This window comes from Echinops telfairi, unplaced genomic scaffold (genome assembly GCF_000313985.2).
Source record: "Echinops telfairi isolate 266 unplaced genomic scaffold, ASM31398v2 ScPeMD7_7469;HRSCAF=8507_0, whole genome shotgun sequence".
Lineage (NCBI taxonomy): Eukaryota > Metazoa > Chordata > Mammalia > Afrosoricida > Tenrecidae > Echinops > Echinops telfairi.
In genome coordinates, this window is record NW_022111372.1 from 50,245,880 (window position 1) to 50,267,599 (window position 21,720).

Below are 21,720 nucleotides of genomic sequence, written 5' to 3' on the forward strand. Positions count from 1 at the left end.
GGTGGGGCTGGGGGGCTGTCGAGAGAAGGAAGGCCATTCAGCTATTAGGGCTGGAGACCTGGTAGGGAGATGGGGAGGCACGGAGTGGGAGAGGTCAGTCTCTGGCCAGGTCTGGTTCCAGGGCCGGACTGGTGGGTGCAGTGGGTGGGTGGGAGTGTGGCCTGCCCCCAGCATGTGGCTGCTGGTCTGCAGGGCGCTGAGGTTTCAGCTTGGCGGTCCTGGAAGCTGGCTCTCCCAGAGCGTCTGCTTTTCTTCCCTGGCATGCTTTTTCTCTTTTCTTTTCTATTTTTAGGGGCTGGGGGAGTGTCCATTTTGCCTGTACCAGCTACAAAAAGTCAAAAGAGACAAAGTGTGTACAGTGGAAAGTCTGGACCTCCCCACCCCCCAGCCACCTGGTTCTTCTCCCCACAAGTGTCCACCGACCCCACAGGTGTGCAGCTTCCCAGCTACTGCATCCTTTACGACCACACACCATGCACATGGCCTTGTACGCTATGTTGGTGTGTTAGCTGCCGCCACGTTGGCCCCTGACTCACCGTGAGCCCGTGCACCATGGAAGCAAGTGCCACCAGCCCTGTGCCCTCCATCTCCACGGTCACTTATGGACCAGGCTGTTGTGATGCATGGAGTTGTCACTTTCTGGGTTTTGGAAATTGTTGGCTGGGACTTTTTTCCTAGTCTCTCGCAGTCTGGAAAACCAGTTTAGCCTCACGGCAACCCGCATGCCTCTGCTGGCTGACGAATGGTGGCTATGCTGGAGGTGCATTGGGGAGCGGAACCCGGGCGCCCCACATGGGAGGTTAGCATTCTCCCACTGCATCACAGTGCACTTAGAGCAGCCACTTTGTTGAAGGTTCTGGAGTTGTGCGGGCCAACCCAAGGCTCTTCTAAATGTATATTTAAATTAATGAAAATAAAATATCTATTCCTCGGTTGCATGAACCACATTTCAAGCGTTTAAGACACATATGTATCTCAAAGCTCAAACCCACTGTCATCACGTCGATTCTGACTTCCAGGGACCCTAGAGGGAAGGGGGCATAACTGCCTCTGTGAGTTTCCAAGACCGTGAGTGGTTAGGGAAGTAAAAAGCCTGATCTTTCTCCCGAGGAGCGGCTGGTGGTCTTGAACCACTCACCTCATGGTTTGCCACCCCACATGTAACCACTACACCAGCAGGGCTCCTTCCCGCCAGGACAGGAAGTCCTATGAGCCTGCCCTGCTCACCAGTATTCACAGTGAGAACACACGACTGTTTTCCGGGGTTGCCAAGGAGGGACCCATGCTCACATTGGTAGGCGGGCACTCGACTGTATGGGAGAAGCCCTACTCAGGTCTCTGGACCACAATCAGGTGACCAGGATCTGAGCCGTGCCTGTGGGTAGGTGCCGACTCATATCGTCCCTGTGCACAGCAGAGTGAAACACTGTCTGGTCCTGCAGCATCCTCACAGGTGGTTTCATTTGAACCCATTGTTGCAGCCACGGTGCCCACCCATTGTGTTGAGGGTCTTCCCCATCTTCACTAACTCTGCTCCAGCAAGCGGGAGGTCTCTTTTCCTACCAGGTACTGGTCTCTCCTGATAGTGTGTCCAAAATATTGAGAGGACGTCTTGCCATCCTCGCTGTGAAGGAGCGTTCTGGCTGCACTTCTTCCGAGCCAGATGTAGTTCTGCTTCTGGCAGGCCGGGGTCCTTCTCAAGGTGCCGTCTTTGCGTTTTCACACTTTAAAGGGGTCTTGTGCAGCAGGATCTGAGAGCTGTAGTGAAAGTGCCTGAGTCCTGTTGTCCAGTAGGATCTGTCCTCCCCCTGCCAGCCAGCCCTCCTGGCGGCCCCTCGTGAAATAGGACGGACCCTCTGATTTCCTAGAGGCCTCAGCTTGTAAAAGAAGGGTCGCTTTTCTTTCAGGAGCCTCCTTGGCTGGGTAGCTCATTATCACCCTTGATAATCCGACAAGCCTCGGGCACCCTGAACCTACCCACGGACTGCCAGAACACACAAATCTGTCTCGGGAGCAGTACGGCCAGCACGTTCCTTAGAGAGAGGACAGTGAGATGTCATCTCCCTGGCTTTGGGCCTGGTCTCGGGAGCCATCAGGCCCTGGCAAGGAAGAGCGTGCTTGGCAAAGTAGAGGGACAGCAAAAGAGAAGACCCTCAGTGAGCTGGACGCACAGAGTGGTGGCAATGACGGGCGCAGACGCACCAAGTGTTGTGAGGACGGCGGATGTTTTGTTCCTTTTCACACAGGGTCGTTCGAAGTCAGAACTGACCGGAAGGTCCCCATCAACCAGGCGCCCTGCTCTGCCCAGTGTGATGCTCGGAGACGGAGCCACAAGGCCCCTGGCTAGATGGCACAGAGGCACACGGCCCTCGTTCTAATCGTGCATCGAGGTGGGATCTTCAGCTTGTGCTGTGAGGTCAGGGTTGACTTCCCGGAGGTGGAAGCCACTGAAAGGACCCCTGATGGAGGGTGAGAGCAGCAAGGGGTCAGCCCTGTCCCCCGGGCCCAGGTAGGGTGGTCAGTCGCTGCCGAGGCCAGGCCAGGAACCCAGCAGGGACGGGCCCTGTGGAATGCAAGCTGGGACCCAGCTGGAGAGGATGTGGGGAGAGGCTGAAGGAGTTCAGCTGTCAGTGATTTCACGCGCCTTTCCGCAGCCACTTCTTGGGGACAGGCCCCAGCCGGAGGGCCCAGGTGCTGCTGGAGGTCAGATTTCGGGAGCAAGAGAATAAAGGGAGATTTCCTCCAGAGAGGAGGCTGCTCTCCCCAGAGAGGGCTGCAGCTGCCTCTCACACATTCTGCTGGCTTAGGCCAAATCCTGCAGCAGGTGGAGGGCTGGGGCTGGGGCTCCCAGAGGCCCGAGAATGTGGGAAGGGGTGAGCAGAGGAGGGCTGGGTGTGCGCAGGCGTGTGTGCACACCTGAGTGTGTCTAGAGCTGGGGCTGGGTCTCCTTTCCGCCTTCCTTCGCCAAACAGCTTTCCTGCACCCCACCCCTGCCAGGGGCTGCACGCTGGGGCTGCAGGGGCATTGCAGCTAAACCAGATCAAGAACTCCATGTGGGGTGGCCGTGGGCAGGGTGTGCTCTGCCAGAGGGTTCGGGAGATGGAACAGTTTTCCCTGGGGAGGGACAAGAGCAGGGGTGACTTCTAGTGAAAACTTTGTATGACTCCTTTTTTTTAAAACACATGCCTGTTTGAACCTAGTTTACAAGTGTGGTTCTCAGAGCGGGGTCCCCAGGCTAGCCACCTCCACACTGCATAGAGCTGCTGAGAACAGCAGATTCCCAGACTGCAGCCCTGCCCCCTGCCAGCCAGTGGATGCCGACTCACAGGGATCATGGACAGGGTTCCGGGGCTGTAACCCTTTACGGGAGCAGACAGCCTTGTCTTTGTCTTGCAGAGCGGTGGCTGGTGGTTTTGAACCAGTGACCTTGTGGCTAGCAGCCCAACACTTAGCCAACATTGCCACCAGGGCCCCTTTAGCTTCATCACAGATCTACTATATTGAACATTTGGGCCTGGGGCTAACTATGATATACATGAAAATGTCAGAACTACCGATAAAAAAACAAAACAAGAACCTATGTATGAAACTGGAGCCCTAGTGGTGCAGTGGGTCATGCAGTGGGCTGCTAACCACAAGGTCAGCTGTTCAAACCACCACCTGCTCCTTGGGAGAAAGATGAGGCTGTCTACTTCCGTAAAGAGTGACAGTCTCGGAAACCCACCGGCGCAGTTCTCTCCTCCTCTAGGGTGGCTCTGAGCCAGAACAGAGTCCCCGCGGTGAGTCGGAGTGGTGTGTAAATTCTGTCTTTGCAAAGGTCCTTGCCCCTGGCGTTCCCAGTCTGAGCTAAGAGGCTACATTTTTAGACTTATAGCGGCGGAGTCTCTGAATCAGGGAGTCTGATCCTAAATGCGGGGTTTGGGGTGAGCAGGGCCTGGCCTGGTGAGAGGCAGGAGAAGGAAAGGATCATCCGTGTGAGGAGCCTGAGGTATTAGGGGTGGCAGGGCACAGGCTAGAGCCAAACATGCCACCAGGGCATGTCTGTGCTTGGGCACTGGGACATCTGTCTACTCCTGTGCCTGGCCAACGGTTAGCAATGCCCCTGCGGCACGCAAACCCAGAGCTCTCGGGGACCTGGGAGTGGGGCTGCCTGCACTGTGGGGATGAAACCATCTCTGCCATTTACCCGGTGTGACCCTGCGCCAGTCCCTGCCTCCTCAGGAGACTCCAGGCCTTCATCTGAGAAATGAGGACAAGAATGCCTTCCTCGAGGGCTGCCCTGTGGGACCTGTGCAGCCACCCAGCAACGAGGGCCACTCACTCCTCCGCTCAGCACAACCGATCCTGTGCACGTAAAGTCGCCTCAAGAGACAGCAACGTCAGCCTTGGGTCACAGGGCTGGACACGGATGCTCAGAGAGGGCAACTCTGGTCAGAGTGTTGTCCCTCCCCACCAACCCCCGTGAGCAGCCCTGCTCCCTGCCGCTAGATGCCGATGCCCTGGCCTGTGGCCTCCTGTGCTTGCATCCTGGCTGGCTGGCTGCAGCCCCCACTGCTGCCCTAACTGATAACACGCAGACAGCGAGGGAAGGTCAGGATGTGGACAACCTGGTGCTTCTTCCGCTGGCTCACGAGGTCTAGCGTCACTGTCTAGGAGGCTCCAAGGGCTTAGGAGGAGGACAGACCCCAGTGGCTGCCAGACTGTGGGGCGGCGGGGGGTGCGGTGGGGGGTGGGGAGCGGCACTACTGCTGGGGGGAATTAGCAGCATCTGTCTCAGTCTGACATGGGACATCAGGAATGTGGACTGACTCCAGCAAGCATGTGCCTGCCAGGGATGCTGGGCAGGGAGGGGGCACAGGCTGGGGCAGCTGAGCCCTTTCTGCCTCCCGGAACCCACCAGGCAGCGGCTGCCCCTGCCACTCTGAGCAAACTGGCTCTGGGCTCCGGTACAAGGCAGGGAGCTGAGAGGTGGGCCCGCTCCTTCAAGCCCCATGCTTAGGACCCACCACATGCTGTTTCTCCATTTTTGCGCAGGCACTATGGCCTTTATCTGGGGAGGCTGAGGTAAGGGAGAGCCTGTGGGTAGCTGAGTCTGGTGCTTCAGTGAGCTCATGGTGGGAAAGTGCGAAATAAGTGGGGATTCTCACCCCTCCCCCTCTTGCCCATGGACCACCCTTCCCTTCCTTAAGTGGGGAACAAGGCTCTGTCTCCCTTGGCGATCGACCGGGCTGCTGACCTCCAAGGGGAGACTCTAGGTTGGGGGAGTGGAGCTCGGTCAGTAACTTGGGTGTTTCCACAGTGCAGGCAAAGGGGCAGGGGAGAAGGAGCTACACCTTGGGGTGGAGGGACCCTACGGAGGCCCAAGCCCCAATCACTTCATCCTGATGCCTTGGGAGTTGGCAGCCCTGTTTGTCAGACTACAAGTCCTCCCCACGGGGTTTTCAATGGCTGCGATCTTACAGCAGTAGATCACCAGGCCTTTCTTCCAAAGCACCTCTGGGTGAATTTGAACCTCCAATCTTTCAGTCAGGAGGCAAGTGTGTTCCTGTTTGCACCCTGAGAGACTCCTTATGCCTGGGGAGACAGTGGTCATCCAGGCAGCTACAGCACGGGCCTTCAGTTCCCTGGTAACCTCAGGAAGTGGCAGGATTTGAACCTGGTTACCAGTCCAGGGCTCTGTCCACCCTGCTAGGAATGGAGCTTCTCAGGGGGAGAAAGTGACTGAGTGAGTCCCTGGTTCTGCTCTGGTGCTTTCTCTGAGATGGAACGCCCCACCACCACCACCACACACCTCCCAGAAGGAACGTGGTGTGGGAAGGCTGGGCAGGGTAGCTCAGTGGGGGACACTGTGAGCCAGAGAGAGAATGGGGGTGACCCAGAGAAGGGCAGCGAAGCCCTGTTCCGCGCTGCTACCAGCTTCTAGGGCTTTCCCAGGCTAATGGCCCTGTGCACCTCAGCACGTGGACGCACCCCAGGCGGCCTCCACGGGGTCTGTTCTGGTCAGCAGGCCTGTCCCAGGGTTGGTAGGGACAGGGCAGGAGAGTGCTATGCATGGGCAGTGTCAGAAATGGCCGGCAGAGCTGTCTCACGGCCCAGCCTGGGGATCAGGGGTTGGGGAGCAGCAGCGACTGCCAGGGTGGGGCTGGGATGGGGTCCAAGCCCAGAATCCTGGGAAACTGATCCCTTGAGAGGGCTTCTGAGAAAAGGGCTGTGACGGCCTCCCCAGCAGAGGACCAGGCGGGCAGGGACAGCTGCAGCCCAGCCAGGCAGCTCCCAGCTGCTGCCTGGGAGACTGGCCAGGGTGGGGCAGGGCGGGCACAGCCCCCACAAGGCCCCAGCCTGTGCAGTGGAGCGTGGGAGCGGACAGCAGTCTCCAGGCTCAGTTTCAGTCTTTCACGCTGTGTTAACGGTCAGCTTGGCTAATGGTGAGCAGATGGGGGGGGGGGCCTCCAGCTCCCAGGGGGCAGCCTTGGGGCAGACACACGCATACACACTCACATGCACATGCATGTGCAGAAGATACTGGGGATCCTCCCTGGGGATGGTCATACACGCTCCCACTGACACCGCCATGGGCACAGGCTGGTCCTGGCAAGCCAGGAAGGGCAGCACAGGGGCCTGCTCTGGCTCTGTGCCCGTCTCAGAGCAGCAGCATCAGGCAGAGGTGCCCCCAAGGTCTGGCGAGAGCCCTGGGTCTGTGTGGCTCAGGCAGGAGGCCTCCGGGGGGTCGGGGATCCCTCCGCCATCCTCTCTCCCCCAGGGAAGACACCAAGCTCACAGAGGTCTATTTCAAAAAAATAATTTATAAAAGACCATTTGCTTCTGTACTTTCGGCGGGTTCCCAGCCTCATGCACAGAAGGCAGGCTGGGGCATGGTTACAGAGGCTCAGAGCCCCTCATTTGGAAGGGCTTAGGGGAGCAGAGGTCTAGGACAGCGCTGCAGCCAGGCCCAGCTGAGCCCCCGAGACAGGGGCTGAGTGCAGAGGCCCCTGGGCTATCAGAAACCTGGGAGCACAATTCCCAGGGTAAGGGCAGGGCCTGGAGGCTAGAGGCTGACCTCTGGGCTGGGAGGGGAAGGCCAGAGTAGGCAGCCTTGCCCAGGGGGCCCAAGGACCATGGCCAGACCTTCCCAATGCAGGCCAGCGACCTGGGGCGGTACTGGTGGTCAGGGCCTGCCCAGGTGAAGGACTGCACCAAGTATGATTGATCTGGGGGCTTCGGGCTGCCACCAACCTGCCTGAATAGCCTTGCACCCTGCTCACGTCTGCACGCCAGGGAAGGGGAAGGCGAAGGCGCTGGACCCCAGCAGCAGGGGGTCATGGCTGAAGACAGAGTCGTTGGAGGAGCAGGTACTGCTGGTGTCCCCTCCAGAGGGAGAGTAAGGCCCAAAGGTCAGGCGGAGGTCAAGGTACTGTGGGGGACAGGGCTAGTCAGCCACCGCTGTGGCCTGTCCTGTCCCGTCCCTGTGGTCAGGTCAGAAGCCCAGTGGGGAGCGGGCGGGGGTAGGCCAGGTGTGGTACCTCCTCGGAAACGGCCAGCAGCACCTTGTCCAGGGCCTCCACCAGCTGCTTGAAGGTGGGCCTCTGGGAGGGGGCTGCATGCCAGCACTCACGCATCAGCCCATACCTGGGAGGGGCAGGAGGGGCAGAGGGGTCTGAAGGCCCAGGGGCAGGGGAGGAGCAGGGGTCCCTAGCAGAGGACGAGGGCTTAGGCTGCAAGTGTTGGAGGCCGTTGAGTGGAAGGGCGTGTAAGCTGGCTCAGGAAGGAGGCGGCTGTCCTTACAGTGATAGCGGACCCCTCCCCTGGGTCCAACCCCAAGGCTACAGTCAGGTTGAAGGATGAGGACTGAGTAGGAAGGGGCAGGGAGAGTCCTTACAGCTCTGGCGGGCATTGCGGGGGCCGGTCCATGCGGTGGCCCTCCCGTAGCAGTGAGAACAGCTCCTCCACGGGGATGCCGGGGTAGGGGGAGCCCCCGAGCGTGAAGATCTCCCACAGCAGGATCCCAAACGACCACCTGGAGGCAGGGCCAGGGCTCAGCAGGGGCCACCACTTTGCTGTCTCCTCCTGGTGGCTTCAGGGAGCCCCCGCAGGCTCAACCCACTGCAGGGGTCGGCAACCGGGGCTGCCTTTGGCATCTGGACCCCCTCAGGTTCAAAGCCGGGGCAGAGGAACCTGGAGCACAGGCCCCCCTCCCCTTCCTGAGGGGTAGGACCAAGAGCCTAAAGCCTCTGAGACCCCAGACCCACGGCTTCCAGGACTTACACATCGCTCTGGTGGGTGTAGACTCGGTCAAACAAGGCCTCAGGTGCCATCCATTTGACGGGCAGGCGACCCTGGAGGGATTGGAGGGGGTGTTGGTGTCATGTCCCCCTGGTCCCAATGCCTACCAGTGCCCAGCTGGCCCCTCCCTCACATTGCTGGTTTTCTTGTAATAGTCGATGTGGTGGACACCGCGGGCCAGCCCAAAGTCAGCGATCTTCATTACGTTGTCCTCGGTCACCAGCACGTTGCGGGCAGCCAGGTCCCGATGGATGCACTGGGGGCGGGGCGAGGGATTAGCAGGGGACACAGGGTGGGGGCCAGGCACACACAATTCACAGCCACCAGGGAGGCAGGGATCACCCATTCACGGCACCCATGGGCAAGGTGAGACTCAAAGAGGGAACACGTAGGCTGTCTAACTTCCGGCCCAGCTCTGCCTACAGGCTGGGGTGGGGAGAGATGTGGAGGGAGCCATTCAGTGCCAACTGCGTGTGGAGGAGGGACCAGAGGGCCATGGGGCATCTACAAGGGGGGTCGTAAATAGGGGGAGAGCGAGGACAGGGGACACTGAGTGCCAGGCCATCAGAGAGCGGGCATGACTGGAGGGGCTGAGAGCACTGCCTGCTGCCCACACCTTCCTCGACTCCAGGTACTGCATGCCGCGGGCCACCTGATAGGCACAAGAGACCAGGGCAGGGAAGGAAAGGGGTCCCTCGCTGCTCCGGGGCCCATCGGGGCTGAGGTCGGGGCCGGGGGGCCGGCGGGCCCGCAGGAACTCGCGCAGGTTGCCCTTGGCGGCACACTCCACGATCACGTACAGGGGCCCTGCGGAGGCCGGGTCGGGAGAGGCGGCTCCTGAGGCCAGAGCTCAGGCCCCAAGTGCCCAGGCCCTCGGCTGGTCCTCGGCCCCCCTTCCTGGGTACACATGCCCAAGTGCCCAGGCCCAGGCCCCACCTTCCTGGGTACACACGCCCAGCAGGTTGATGATGTTCCTGTGTCGGCCGATGAGCTTCATCACCTCCATCTCAGACACCAGGTCGGCCAGGTCCTTGTCGGAGGCGTTGTCTGCAAGGGCAGCCGCTGGGCTGAGGCAGCTGCCCTCCAAGCACATGGGGGAGGCAGTGCAGGGTGGGGAGGGGACCAGGAGCTTTGGATCGGGCTTAGGAAGGCCTGGGCTGAATTCTGGTTATGCTGTGCGTCCCTGAACAATCTCCTAACCTCTCTGAACCACAGTGGCCTCTTGCAGAAGTGGAAATTTGGGTCATGCCCTGTCCTCCAGGGAGACACCAGGAAGCAACAAGGGAGGGGGTTGGCTTAAGGGGGTGTAGGCCTATGAGCAGGAGGCAGGGAGGTGGGGGGTGGGGTGGAGGGAGAGCTCCGAACAGGAAGGAGGCGCTGGCGTGAGTCCCTGAACCCGGGTGAGCTCCTGGGGGTGGAAAGCAGGCTGTCGCCCAGACTCAGTCTGACCTGGGGACGCAGGGAGCCACCCGCAGGCCCCACCCACAATGAGGGAGGCCAGGAAGCAGGCTGCTTGTGAGGCCTGAGGACCAGAGGCTGGGCCCCCGGGGCTGACCTGTGGCCCTGGGCCAATGACATACACGCCAGACCTCACAAAGCACATTTCTCAATCCCTGCCTCCCAGAAAGTACCAGGTGGCCCCAGCTGTGCCCCAGAGGGGAGGAGAGGAGGGAGCAGGGCAGTGTGTGTGTGTGTGTTGGGCGGGGGAAACTGGGGACAGCAGTGGTTCGAGGCCCCAAGGTTGTCCTGTGCAGCACCTGAGCACTGTTGTTTGGGAGCCAGGACAGAGTTTAGACAGAAGGGCTGTTCTTTTAGGATGGTGGACATTGGGGGGAAGACTTGGGGAAGCCAAGGGCATCACTGGGGTAGGGAAACACAGACATGTGGTGGAGGGCTTCTGAGATCAACGAGGAGGGTGATGACACAAGGCCAAGGCCAAGAGAGGCCTGCTAGCCCCAGTCACCCCAAATCATTGCCACCACAATGGCCTGTGTGCCAAGAAGTGGAGACTTACAAGTGGCTTGCTTCTGAGGGTCCGTAACAGGGTTGGGTCCCTGCCTGGCTGGTAGCGCCGCGAGCTCCTGGTTAGCCACCCCCACCCCGCAGGGCCTCCCTGGCCGCCACACTCACCCTTGAGCATCTTGACGGCCACAGTGCTGGCCTGCTCTGGCCGGGAGGGGTCCATGCCGAAGGCTTCCGCCCGTACCACCTGCCCGAAGCAGCCCTCACCCAGGGGCTTCCCGAGCACCAGGCTGGAGAAGAAGGCAGGCTGAGTGGGACCGGACCCTGGCCACCCAGCCTGCTAAGGGCAGATTCTGCAGGACACTGCGTCCCAATCCCACTCTGGTCAGCCTACCTGTCCCGGGGGAACTCCCACAGTGGGTCTAGAGGTAGGTCTAGACTCACAAGGCCAGCAAGCAGGGGAGGCCCGCTGGAGGAGAGCCGGACGCCCCGCACCAGGGACGAGCTGGACTTGCCCGAGGAGCCCGACTCCAGGGAGAACTGTAAAGGGAGGCAGGGTTCCACGTGTTGGTGCCAGGCCAGGGCTTGCAGGCGATCGAGGCTCATTATGGGGTCTGGGGGTGGGGCATGTACCTGACGGGCCAACGGGAAGCGGGACAGCTTTTGCACAGTGGCCGGCTGGCGAGGGTGCCGGCCATGGAGCGCCTGCCCACGGTACAGCCCGGCCAGCAGCAGGATGACGGCCAACGCCAGTGAGCCGGACACGTACAAGATGATGTCCGTGTACCTGGCTTCGGGCACCACCGCCGTCCATGTGGGGTCCTCCTCTGCTCATGCGGTGGACACACACAGACATATGCACTGACTGGTCAGCCCTAATCCCTTCCACTCAGGCCCTCGCGGCTTCAACCCACTTAAGGACACACGGGCACAACAGCACCCATCTGTCCCAGATACCAGCACCCACCCCCAAGATTCTTACAGATTCCCCAGGTACCAGCCCAGAGGGACAATCCCAGGCAGGGTCAGACGCACACGCAGGGCAGCACGCCCAGGCGCCCGTGTGAAAGGAAAAAGCGTCATCTGGCAGATCATGCCCTCTGCCCTCACAGCCCGGGCTGGCAAGTCACTTCGGCCTCTCCCTGCGCTCCAGGGGCTGGCAGGGCTCACCTGGCAGCACTGTGAGCCAGGCCGACTGGTAGGAGAGGCCAATGGAGTTGCCAGCCAGGCAGGTGTACTCGCCCGCGTCCTCGGATGACACGTTCCGCAGGTACAGGACTTCCACCTCTGAGCTATTGATGTCTGCTGTCTGGGGGTGGGAGACAGACTCAGGGGGCACGGCAGGGCCACACTGTGGCTGGGGGCACCCCAGGATGGGAACAGGGCAGGACTTGGGTACTCGCCAGGGCCGGACCTTCAGGACTTGCACGTAGGGGAAACCGTCGGCCCCAAAGCTGCTGCCGTTGACGACAATGTGCTTCAGCCACTGGATGTGGGGCTGGGCGTCGCTGTACACCTTGCACAGCAGCTCCACATCGCTGCCCGCCACCGCCGTCGTGTTGGCTGGGAGCCCCGCCTGCAGGATGGGCCGGTGCGGGGACCGCTCTGGGGGCCAGGCCGGGCCGTCAACCCTGACCAGTGGCAGCCACACAGGTACCCTGCTCACTGTCTCCAGTCTCCCCCCAGCCCCAGCTCCAGGGAGGGATCCTGGTGACATGCCGCTCAGACCTTGTCAGCCCATGCTACACCCCGTGGCTCCCCATGCGCTTGTGGTAAAGGCCAACGTGTGGGCCGGGCATTCAAGCTCCCTCTGGTTTGGCTCTCAAACAAAGGCCACACTCCTGCCAAATGCCTGGCGATTTTTATACCTGCAGACCTCTCCTTGGCTGTTGCCCTCAGCTGGGATGCCTTCCCCACTGTCCTGCTCCCCAGGCCCTCCCTGCTCCATGCCTCTCTCTGACCCCCCCACCCCACACCCGGTCACTTGGAACTGCCTTAATCATCCATCTAAGCCTGAGCCCATCTTGCCTTCCAGATGAAGCTCTCCCGAGAGCCCACCCCCCAGTCCCCTGCTGCCCTCTGGCTGGACCCCCGCTGGTCTGCTCACCCAGCACATCCAGCAGGTAGCTGTAGCGCAGGCTGCCCACAGAGTTCTCCACCAGGCAGGTGTAGGTGCCCCGGTCCGAGGGCACCACGCTCTCCATCACCAGGCTCCAGTGTTGATGGCGCAACTATGGGCAGGGGAAGGGTCAGTGAGGGGCCACAGCCCATTCCCCCCAACCGGGGCTCTGCAGACCCTGCAGAAGCCAGGCCAGTGCCAGCAACCCTGGGACTAGTAGGGAGAAGGCTCTGAGAAGAGCCGAGCCCTGGGTTTGAGTCTTGGGACTTCTCGCCCTGCCTCACTTGTCCTAGCTGTGCAATCCTGAGCCCGCCTTTCACCTCTCTGGCTGTAGTTTTCCCACCAGCACACTGAGTGGGGCGCCAGGCTCTCCCGAGGAGGGAGAGAGCTGGAAGAGCTCGTTCAACCCATCCGTGTCCGCCACGGCTTCTCCCTGGCTGGGGAATGGGCGCCCTTGCAAGTGAGTGGCAGAGTTGGGAACCTGAACCCCAACTACCCAAATCCAGAGTCCCGGGCTCCTCCAGGGCTCTGCAGCTGCCTCCTCTCCTGCGGCTTTCACTGAGCGAGGCAGGCAGGGACGGGGGCAGACCAAGGGAGGGCGAGGAGGGGGCAAGTGGGTTGGGAAGCCAGAGGCTCACCCGGATGCCTCCAATGCGGTGCTCCCCCTGGAAGTCTTGGCCATCTTTGAGCCAGCGGATGGTGGGCGTAGGGTTACCAGCAGCCGGACAGCGGAACTTGACCGTGTTTCCGGCAGGTACTGCATGTAGCTTCTTCTCCATGCGCTGGGGGTGTGTCCAGTAGGGCGCTGGAGGCAGGGAGGGAGAGCTCAGTCCCAGGTGAACCCCTGCTGCCGCACTCTTCTCCAGGGATGAGGCCGGTCCCTGAGGCCGCAGACTGACCTTGCTGGGGGTACACATGCCCATTTGAGGGGCTCCTGTGGGCCTGGGGGTCTTCGTCATCACTGCTGGAGTCTGCATCAGAGACAGAGGGGGGTGTCAGAGGCCCAGGTGCGGCCCTCCTGCCTCAGGAGGGCCCTGAGCTCCCAGCAGACGTTACCTGCCACAGCCAAGGTGAGATTGTGCAGGACAAGCATGGAGCCTCGTGCCAGGCAGAGGTAGCGGCCAGCATCCTCGGGCAGGAAGCTGGCAATCTCCAAGTGGCCTCTCCAGCCTCGGACGCGGCCCACGGGTGCAAGGCGGCTGCCCTCCTTGTACCAGTGGCCGCCACGCTCAGCCCGCCTGCAGCAGAGCCGCACAGGCTGCCCCAGGGTCATGGTCAGCTTCTGCTCCTGCTGCTCCGGGCTGGGGTCCAGGCAGGGTTCTGTGGGCCGACGGCAATTGTCAGTGAGCCCTGCAGTGCCCCTGCCAGCCCCCTGCACACAGAAAGCATGCAGCACACACATGGCACAAGCCCCTCACGTCACATGCTGGAAACACTGTGGCTCCTGGACACACACGCACACAGCCACATGCTAGAGGTACTGGGCACTGGGCATATGCCACGACCCAGGGGCACATGTCACACACACCCTGCACACCCACACATGCTGGACACGCCACTGCCCAAGGCACACACATGGCACACGCAGTAGGTGCCACACACAGGGCTCACCTCTGGGGTATGTCATACTCAAACTGTGTACATGGCACATGCTCCCACGCCACACGCCCAGTGCATACCGCGCGCGCACGCACACACACGCACACAGCCAAAGGGCTCACCACCGGCTCTGCCGCCCAGCTCCGGGCCCTCCGCCCTACAAGGCCCTCCTCACAGAGACAGGTGGATGCTTGCTGGGAGCCAGACACGGAGTCTCCATGGCTGGGCCGTTCCGACGCCAGGAGCCTCTCCAGGCCCGCTCAGCCAGCAACCCTGCCTGGGGCCCAGTAGTCCCCGCCCTGCCACCCTCTCCCAACTCGGGGTCATACCCAGCTCCATTTCTTCAGAGGCCCCCAGGGACAAGGCTGGGGCTCTGGGTGCCCCCAGCAGGACCCCCAGCAGGGTCAACAGTAGCCACATCTTCCCTCGGGCCCGACCAGGCTTTCCAGCGATGGCCTTCCTGAAAGGGAGGGGTAAGAGCTGCGCTCAGGTGAGTCCCACTGGACAGACAAGGAAACTGAGACAGGAAGTAGTCACCGGACTTGCCTAGGCCCCCCCACCCCCGCTCCAGGCCCCTGCCAGAGCCCAGGGCCTCCCCAAAGCAGGTTGTGTGGGCCATTGGGGCTGAGGCTTCTTGCTCCCTTGGGGCCCCCGCAGAGAGCCTGGCGCAAGTTCACAGAAAGGTTGGGAGGGGGATTCTGTGCTTGGAGGGAAGTAGAGTGGGGACCCATCTCCTGCTCCCTTTCATCACACATGATTTGCTTTCTGCCGAATAAAAAGTTTACTGTTGAAGCGCCAAAACAAATACCTGAAATATAATACAAGGCCAAACTCCAGCATTTGGAAGTTGTCTGATCTGACACACACACCACCCCCACCACTCTTCGGAGCATGGCTGACATTTCTATGAACATCTTTGGATGCCTCCACTGGCAGGCCTCTCACTACCCACAATCCAGAGCACCCCATGCCGAGCATCAAAGGGTTCCTGCTCTGAACCAGAGCTGCACCCTGGGGGGCATGCTGCTTGCTGGCTCCCCACAACTCTAGCTGAGACATCATCAGGTTCCCCAAAGATTTTAGACTCAAATGTCAGTCAGAGCCAAGTTAAAGCTGGCGTACCACCCTGTGTGTCCCTGGGCCACTTCACTGAGAGAAGAGCTCCAAGGGTAAAAGAGCTGAAGACACAGAATGTGGGGATGTCTCTGCTCACCTCCCCTGGGTCCAGACAGGTGACTTGTCATCTTGAGTCTACTCTTTGCCACCCTCAGATATGCATGTTATATTACTTGCCCATTCAGGTTACTTGCCTCTAAATCTCACCAAGAATGTCACTGACCTTCAAAACAACACTCAGAAAGAACAGAGCCTTAACCAGGGGCAAGGAAACGGGACAGTGTAGTCCCCAGAGGTTGTTCCCCGGGGCTGAGTCACAGCCAGGTGTACTGGTATCTCGGGATCAGAAAGCCCATCATACCCTTTCCCTTCAGCTACTGCTCTTCGCCCAGCTCAGGGGCAGGGGTGTGTGTGTAGGGGGTGCATTTAGTCAGTTCTACTCAAAGCTACGATCTCTTCCTTCAAACAGATCCTTCCCTGAGTGTCTTCAATGAGCCAGCCACCATGGCATCCGCCCCCCCTCACGCAACCCCCACTTGCAGGTGGTCTGTCTCCTCCATCCCTCTCCCATCCAGCCCACCTCCCCTGCTTCCACCCTGGCCATGTCATGGCTACCTCTTGTTTGGACCCTTGCAACATCTCCCTGCTCTCTGTATCCTCCACGGCCCCCCACCCCCCAAGTCTGACCTGTCACCCGCAGCTTACAAGACCTTCATGGCTACCTGCATACTGTGGGATCTGGCTCAGACCGTTATCCGGGTTCCCAGGGAGCCTCCCCACCTCCCTCCTCTGTCAGGACAATCTCTCTCTGGCTCACCTTCTATGCCCTGAGAAGCACCAAAGTCATCCGCTTCCCAAACTGAGCAGTTTACTCTCTTGCCCCAACACTCACTCTGCCCTTCTCCATCTGGTTCAGGTGTCACTAGCGTCACACCCCCTGCCGCCCCGGCGCAGCAGCCGCTCACTCTGTCAAAGTCATGTACCCCGTTCTCTGCACAGAGGGCAGCTCCACAGTTCGGCTGGGAGTTGGGTGCGGAGGCGCAGGGACTTTATCCCCACCTCTAGGCTCCCTGGGCTCACTGCCTCTAGTAGGACTCACTGCCTCGCTGCCAGCTAATGCTCTACCTGGACCAGAGGGGAGAGCTGGTACCAGGAGCCCAGAGCCTGCCTGGCATCCTGCAGCCCAGGGTTTTGCTCCTGCTTCCACACTTACATGTTGAGGGACCCCGGGTCAGTAAGTGCGCCTCTCAAGAACCTCGGCGCCTTCCTCCCTATGCCCAGCGCGCAGATGGTCCTTCTGAGCCACCTTGGGGGAAGGGTGGGTCCCAAGGGGGAGCTGCAGAGATGGCCGGCCCGCCCCCGCCCCGGTGGGCAATGAGTAACCAGCTCCACGGGCAGGGTGCTCTTTGGACGGAGCGGGACAAAAGGCCCTGTGTGCGCTGCGGGTTACTGATTGACCGCCCCCTCCGCCCCCCTGCTGCGCGGACGCCCTGGCCCGCAGAGCTGGGAGCCGGCAGCCCTCACGGCCCCGCCGCCGCACGGCCCCTGGAGGCTGGGGGCGCAGCCCGGACTCCGCACATGGTCCCGGAGGACTTGGAGCGTCCCGGGTCTGGCTCCCGCACAGGCTCCGGGCTCACCTGACGTCTTCGCGGCTCTGCTCCTGGCTCCCACACCCGGCACAGCCCGCACGCTCAGAGCGGGCGCTCCTCCGCGGCCGGCCGGAGAGCCAGGAATGCACCCGCGACAGCGGCGTGGCAGCGGGCTGCCCAGGGCCCCACCCACCCCGGGCTCCGCCTCGGGCCCGCCCCCAGGGCGCTGCCCCACCTGCCCCGGCCGCAGCCTGACAGCGGCGTGGCCGCGGGCCGCCCGACGCCCCGCCTCCTGATCCTGGGAGGCGGAGCCTTGGGCAACCTGGCGTCCCGCCCACGGGGCCCCGCCCCGAGCTCGACGGCAGCGGAGCAAGCAGCCCACTGGCGGCTCGGCTCCCCCCATACCGGCCCCTGGCCAGGCTTCCCAGGTCTAGCCCCCCTGCTTTTCACCCCATTAGGGTATGGGATCCCACAACCAGTGGCCGGGCAGTGGATAGACGACTCTTTCCACCCCTCCAATTCGTTCTGTGAGCGACCTCCAGAGTGATATTTAACATTCCTAATGGCTGCCCATCGCTCTCGGTAATACGATTTGGGCCTGCCTTGTCTCCAGAGGAAGCTTCAGCTTCCTTGTTCACAGCCTACCTCGGGGCATTCGCACGCTCTGTTCCCTCGTCCTACCATGCTCTTTCTCCTCTTGGTTAATCCCATTTCATTCTTAGGTCTTAACTCAAAACACACCTCCTCAGGGAGGCTTCCTGGACTCACCAGGAGATGACTTTGCTCTGTGAATCAGGAGACACAGGAGTGACATGGCTCAGAAAACCGCCTGTGGGGGCTGTAACTCTGCCTGTGAGCCTTCTTCCCCTGCAGCACAGCGGGTGCAAGGCTGGTGGTGTGATCGAGCTTGGTACCAAGAGCAGATGTGCTGGTGTGTGTGATCCTTAGCACACTGCCTGGCGCGGGCGCTCACTGTGCAGTGTCAGTTGGCATTCTGCTGGGTCTGCTGTTTCTTCGAGGGAGACAAAGTTTTTCTCCCAAAGGGATTTACAGTCTCTGAGCCCCACAGAGGCAGTTCTGCTTGGTCCTATTGGGGGGCTATGAGTCAGAATCCACGGGATGGCAGTGAGTTTGGTTTTTAGGCTGGGTATGTCTTTGTTGGCATGGCCAGAACTGTCACTGTCTGCAGGGGATTAATTGTGTAACTAGATGTGTAAACAAGGGGAAGCTCTAGAAAGGCAGGACTGAGAAGATGTGATTTCACCCTCTCTCAAGGTCTGGCACACCGTAGGTGTCCCCAGTGGCTCACCTCAAACACCCCCCCACCCACACACAACTAGTGCTGCCCCACCTGGCTCCGGTCCAGCCTCACACCTACAAGCCCTTCCTTCCCTGAGCAGCAAGATAAGACAAGGCCAAACAAAGAGCCTGACTGACCTCTGACCCCCCCCCCACCCCTCACTTGAAGCCCTGCATCTCCCAAAGCTCCTTGAGAAGAAAGAAACCGGTGGGCTTGGGGCTAAGACCCCTCTCCCTATTGTTACCTCTAGGGCTGGTGGAGACCCTGCCCTTCTGGAAGGAAGCCGGGTCCTTTCTCAGTTCGTGAGGAGGAGTGTCACTCTTTACACCCCCAACTCCCGACACAATGGCCGTTTCCCTCTGCATACCCAAAAGGCCATTTCTTTATTCCCCTTCTCAAAAGAGACTAGAAAAGATTGATCTCCTCCCAAAGACAAACTTCCCTCCCAATCAGACCTTCTGCCTCTGCGCCCGTTGGAACTCCTAGCGCAAGCTAGCTACCCTGTCGCTCAGGGCTCCCAGAGGGCTCTGTGTTTCTGCTGAAGAGTGGTCAGTGGGCGTCCTGCCACGCTCAGTGCTTCACCCGGCCACCAGGCTCCTTCCCCCCACTGCAAACCAGAAAAGAATTGGAATCTTTAAAAAAACCAGCTTTCCTGGTTCTTCTTATTCCAAGTCCCGCCTTGCTGAAGGGCCCAGGAAAGATGAGGGCCAGTCCCTGGGCGTGCCAGAGGGCAGCTTGCCGCCTACCTCGAGGGCTGCTGGAGAGGCTCTGGTCGTCTGTCGGTTCCCCTTTGTGAACGTGGCAGGGGAGCAGCTGGACCCAACTCCGCTTTCCCTCAGCCTCCAGGATCTTTCCTGGGTTTCCCTGAGCCAAAGGCAGACAAAAGGCTTTCAGAGCCCAGGTTGGGCAATTTCCCATCTTCTGAGATGCTCATGCTGTCCCCACCAGCTTGGCAACCCAGGTCTCCAGGATGCTGAATGTGTTCCCCACACATCTCTCCCTCTCACGTGCACAACCAAACTTTACAAGGCCACTCGCTCATTCATTTGCCAAGTGTTAATTGAAGTTTATTGTGTGGCATGCCTGGTCTAAAGCTTGGGGATGGATCAGCGAGTCAGACCCTGCCTCTGCCCGCTAAGGAGCTGTCAGGGGGCAGGCGGGAGTGTGTGTGTGTGTGTGTTGGGGCTGCAGACAAGTAAGCCCTCTGGTGCTGAAGGAGGTTGGGAGGGACACCTAAGCCTGGCTCTCTCTACCTCACTGTCTCACTCTCCTGCAAACGCATCATCTTTACACACACACACACACCACGTCCACGTCTGCTCACGCACCTGGGGAGCCGGTGATCCGGCAAGAGTTACAGTCTCAGAAACCCCCAGGAGCACTTTTCCCCTGCTCTACAGGGTCACTCTGCGTCAGAATCACTCAGGTGAGATCTGTTGTCTGGAGCTTCTGCTTCTGGTCTGCCTCTGCTTCCTTTCCTCCTTCCAGAACACAGCTCTCTGGCTGCCTTCTGCCCAGGAGTGCTGGGGGAAGTGCACGTGTTAGCAGCTGGGAATGGGGCCCGCCAGGGCAGGAAGTGAGAAAGAAGCCCTCACCTTGTCTGAGCTCCCCCTGTGCCCGGCACCACGCTAAGCCTTGGACGCACATGAACCTCTTTGATTCTTCCGCCAAGCCACGTGATATGGGAATCCTTGTCTCTTTGTGAGAAAACAGACATGTGCCCATGTGGAGTGACTTGTCTGTGGTCATGCAGAGAGTGGACAGCAGAGTCACAACTGGAACCCTGGCCTTGAAGGGTGCAGAGGGAATGCCCAGTGTGACCCTCTGCACAGCCAGAGTGTGGATGCCAGCCTTTCAGACCACTTCTGCTTCCTTCCTTAGCTGTGGCCTGCGAAGGTGGGCATTCACCTAAAGGGGGAAGGGAGATGTGGAAGGGAGGTGAGGGGGTGGGGATTGGGCAGCACTTCCCCTGTCCATTGGGTCAGCCCTGATGGGCACCTATGAAGTACCAGGCAGGGGCTTGCAGACTGTGCTCCTGGAGTGCCCGGCTGGGCCAGGAGGGGCTCCTGGGGGCAGGCCCTCCCCCCACCTGCCCGGGAGCAGAGTCAAGAGGGAGGGGGCAGACGTTGCTGGTGCCAATGGTGTTGCTCTTGGATGGCAGCCGGGCCCAGGGAACACTGAGGCTGTTGTGTGAAGGGCTGCCTCTGGCCAGCCCAGCTCCTGCCCAGGCCCCACTCCAGCCCAGCCCCATCCTCTAACCCACTCCTGATTCCTTCTCTTCAGCTTTCTCCGGAAACAATTTTTATGTTGTGAAAATCAGAATAATCCATCCACCCATGACTCTGACTGTGCACCCTGACTCTTCCTCCCGACTTCCAGGAGGACCGGCTTGAGAAGGCGGAATGGAAGGGGGTGCGGTGAGAGGCTGCAGAGGGGGTTTAGAGCCAGACAAACCAGGGTTTGAATCTTGAAGACTAGTGGGCTCTGTGCCCTTGGACAAGTCACTTATCCCCAAACCTCAATTTTCCTTCCTGTAAAGTAGTGATAGGATCCCTCTTCAGAGAGGCTGCAGGGCGAGGCTGCCTGGCCAACAACGAATGTGCAGGACACAGCAGCCAATGTCAACACAGCTCTTCTCAGCCAGGACCACCTTGAGAAACCCCTCCTGGGGCCAAAGGTGGGGGGGACTGTGAGGGCCCCTCCCCAGCACTCATTTGAGTGTCTCCTCACTGCCCAACCACCCTTGGTTCTGAAACGTCTTTGTCCCATTTCCACCCTGGAGACAACAAAGCCCGAGGAAGAGTGGTCCACGCAGGGTGCCTGGTGATGATGTTGGCATCCTGGGAGAGCGCAGGGGCCCCTGGGACCAAACTGGATGAAGGGCACTATGGGGACCTCAGGATCTGCGTAGGCCAATCCTGGCACTTCCAAGAGTGTTAGCAGCCCTCCCATGCACTGTCCACTGGCACACACACTGGGGGCCCTATGTCCTGTTAGACAAGGGACTCTGGCGGCTCTCAGGGTGTGCTAGGTCCAGTTCTCTCTAGAATTGGGTCTACAGAGCTCACACCCACTGGGTCTTGACAGGCATATATGTTTGGAGCAGTAGGTAGGGGGTGGGGTGGGCAGGACAGCTGGGAAGTAGCTAGAGACTAGGCAGGAAGGGTAGTGGTCAGTGGTCTGATGGGAAGTGGTGACAAGTCCCAGAGAGGCTTCCACCTTTCTCTTCCTTGTCTGATGCCCACCTGGGCCACGTAGGACAGAAAACCTAAGTGCTAAAGGCTTAAACACAACAGGGTTTCAGTCACTCCTCACAACGCGGAATCTGGTGGTGGGAAAGGCCATGCTGCTTCTGTCCAATCAGCTCCCACGGTGGGGCCTCAGTGCACGCTGCCCCTGCTGTCCTCGTCCCATCCGGCTCAACCATCCTCCTCCCGGCAGCCAGCCCACCAGATGCATGCCGGTCAGCCTTTCAGGACGCCTGGCTCTGCCAAAGCCTTCCTGCCCACTCTGAATTAGATCCCGAAACTCCTTCCTCCCTTGGGTGAGAATCTCATTGTTTGCCTTTCGTACCCTGGCCAACTCCAAGTCCACAGGGTTTGGGTGGAGCCTGCCCTCTTCCTCGGCTTCTGTGAGGATGCATGTGCGCTCCAGATCGGCGGATGCAAATATGCCAGGCCGAGCCCCAGGTCAAGGATGAACACATGTCCCAAGCAGGGCAGTGACAGCCAGTCTAGGGCTTTCTGGAACGCACG

At 60.3% G+C, this 21,720-nt stretch overlaps 1 protein-coding gene across 2 annotated transcripts; it reads right to left on the reverse strand.

Annotated features, from left to right (window-relative positions):
• Positions 1 to 6,783: 6,783 nt before the first annotated feature.
• Positions 6,784 to 16,773, reverse strand: FGFR4 (fibroblast growth factor receptor 4). 2 transcript variants are annotated; one of them, XM_045284587.1, is made up of 18 exons: positions 16,714 to 16,773; positions 14,290 to 14,420; positions 13,418 to 13,681; positions 13,261 to 13,332; positions 13,000 to 13,166; positions 12,350 to 12,473; positions 11,657 to 11,847; positions 11,413 to 11,551; positions 10,876 to 11,069; positions 10,637 to 10,782; positions 10,411 to 10,532; positions 9,217 to 9,327; positions 8,897 to 9,087; positions 8,414 to 8,536; positions 8,263 to 8,333; positions 7,877 to 8,014; positions 7,521 to 7,626; positions 6,784 to 7,411 (listed from the first exon to the last, which is right to left on the reverse strand). In XM_045284587.1, exons 2-18 carry the CDS (start codon positions 14,378 to 14,380, stop codon positions 7,259 to 7,261), a joined length of 2,403 nt encoding a protein of 800 aa, XP_045140522.1. In that variant the 5' UTR covers positions 14,381 to 14,420; positions 16,714 to 16,773; the 3' UTR covers positions 6,784 to 7,258. The 2 variants fall into 2 exon arrangements, with proteins under 2 accessions (XP_045140522.1, XP_045140521.1); XM_045284586.1 differs by lacking the exon at positions 16,714 to 16,773 and adding an exon at positions 16,290 to 16,340.
• Positions 16,774 to 21,720: the final 4,947 nt, after the last annotated feature.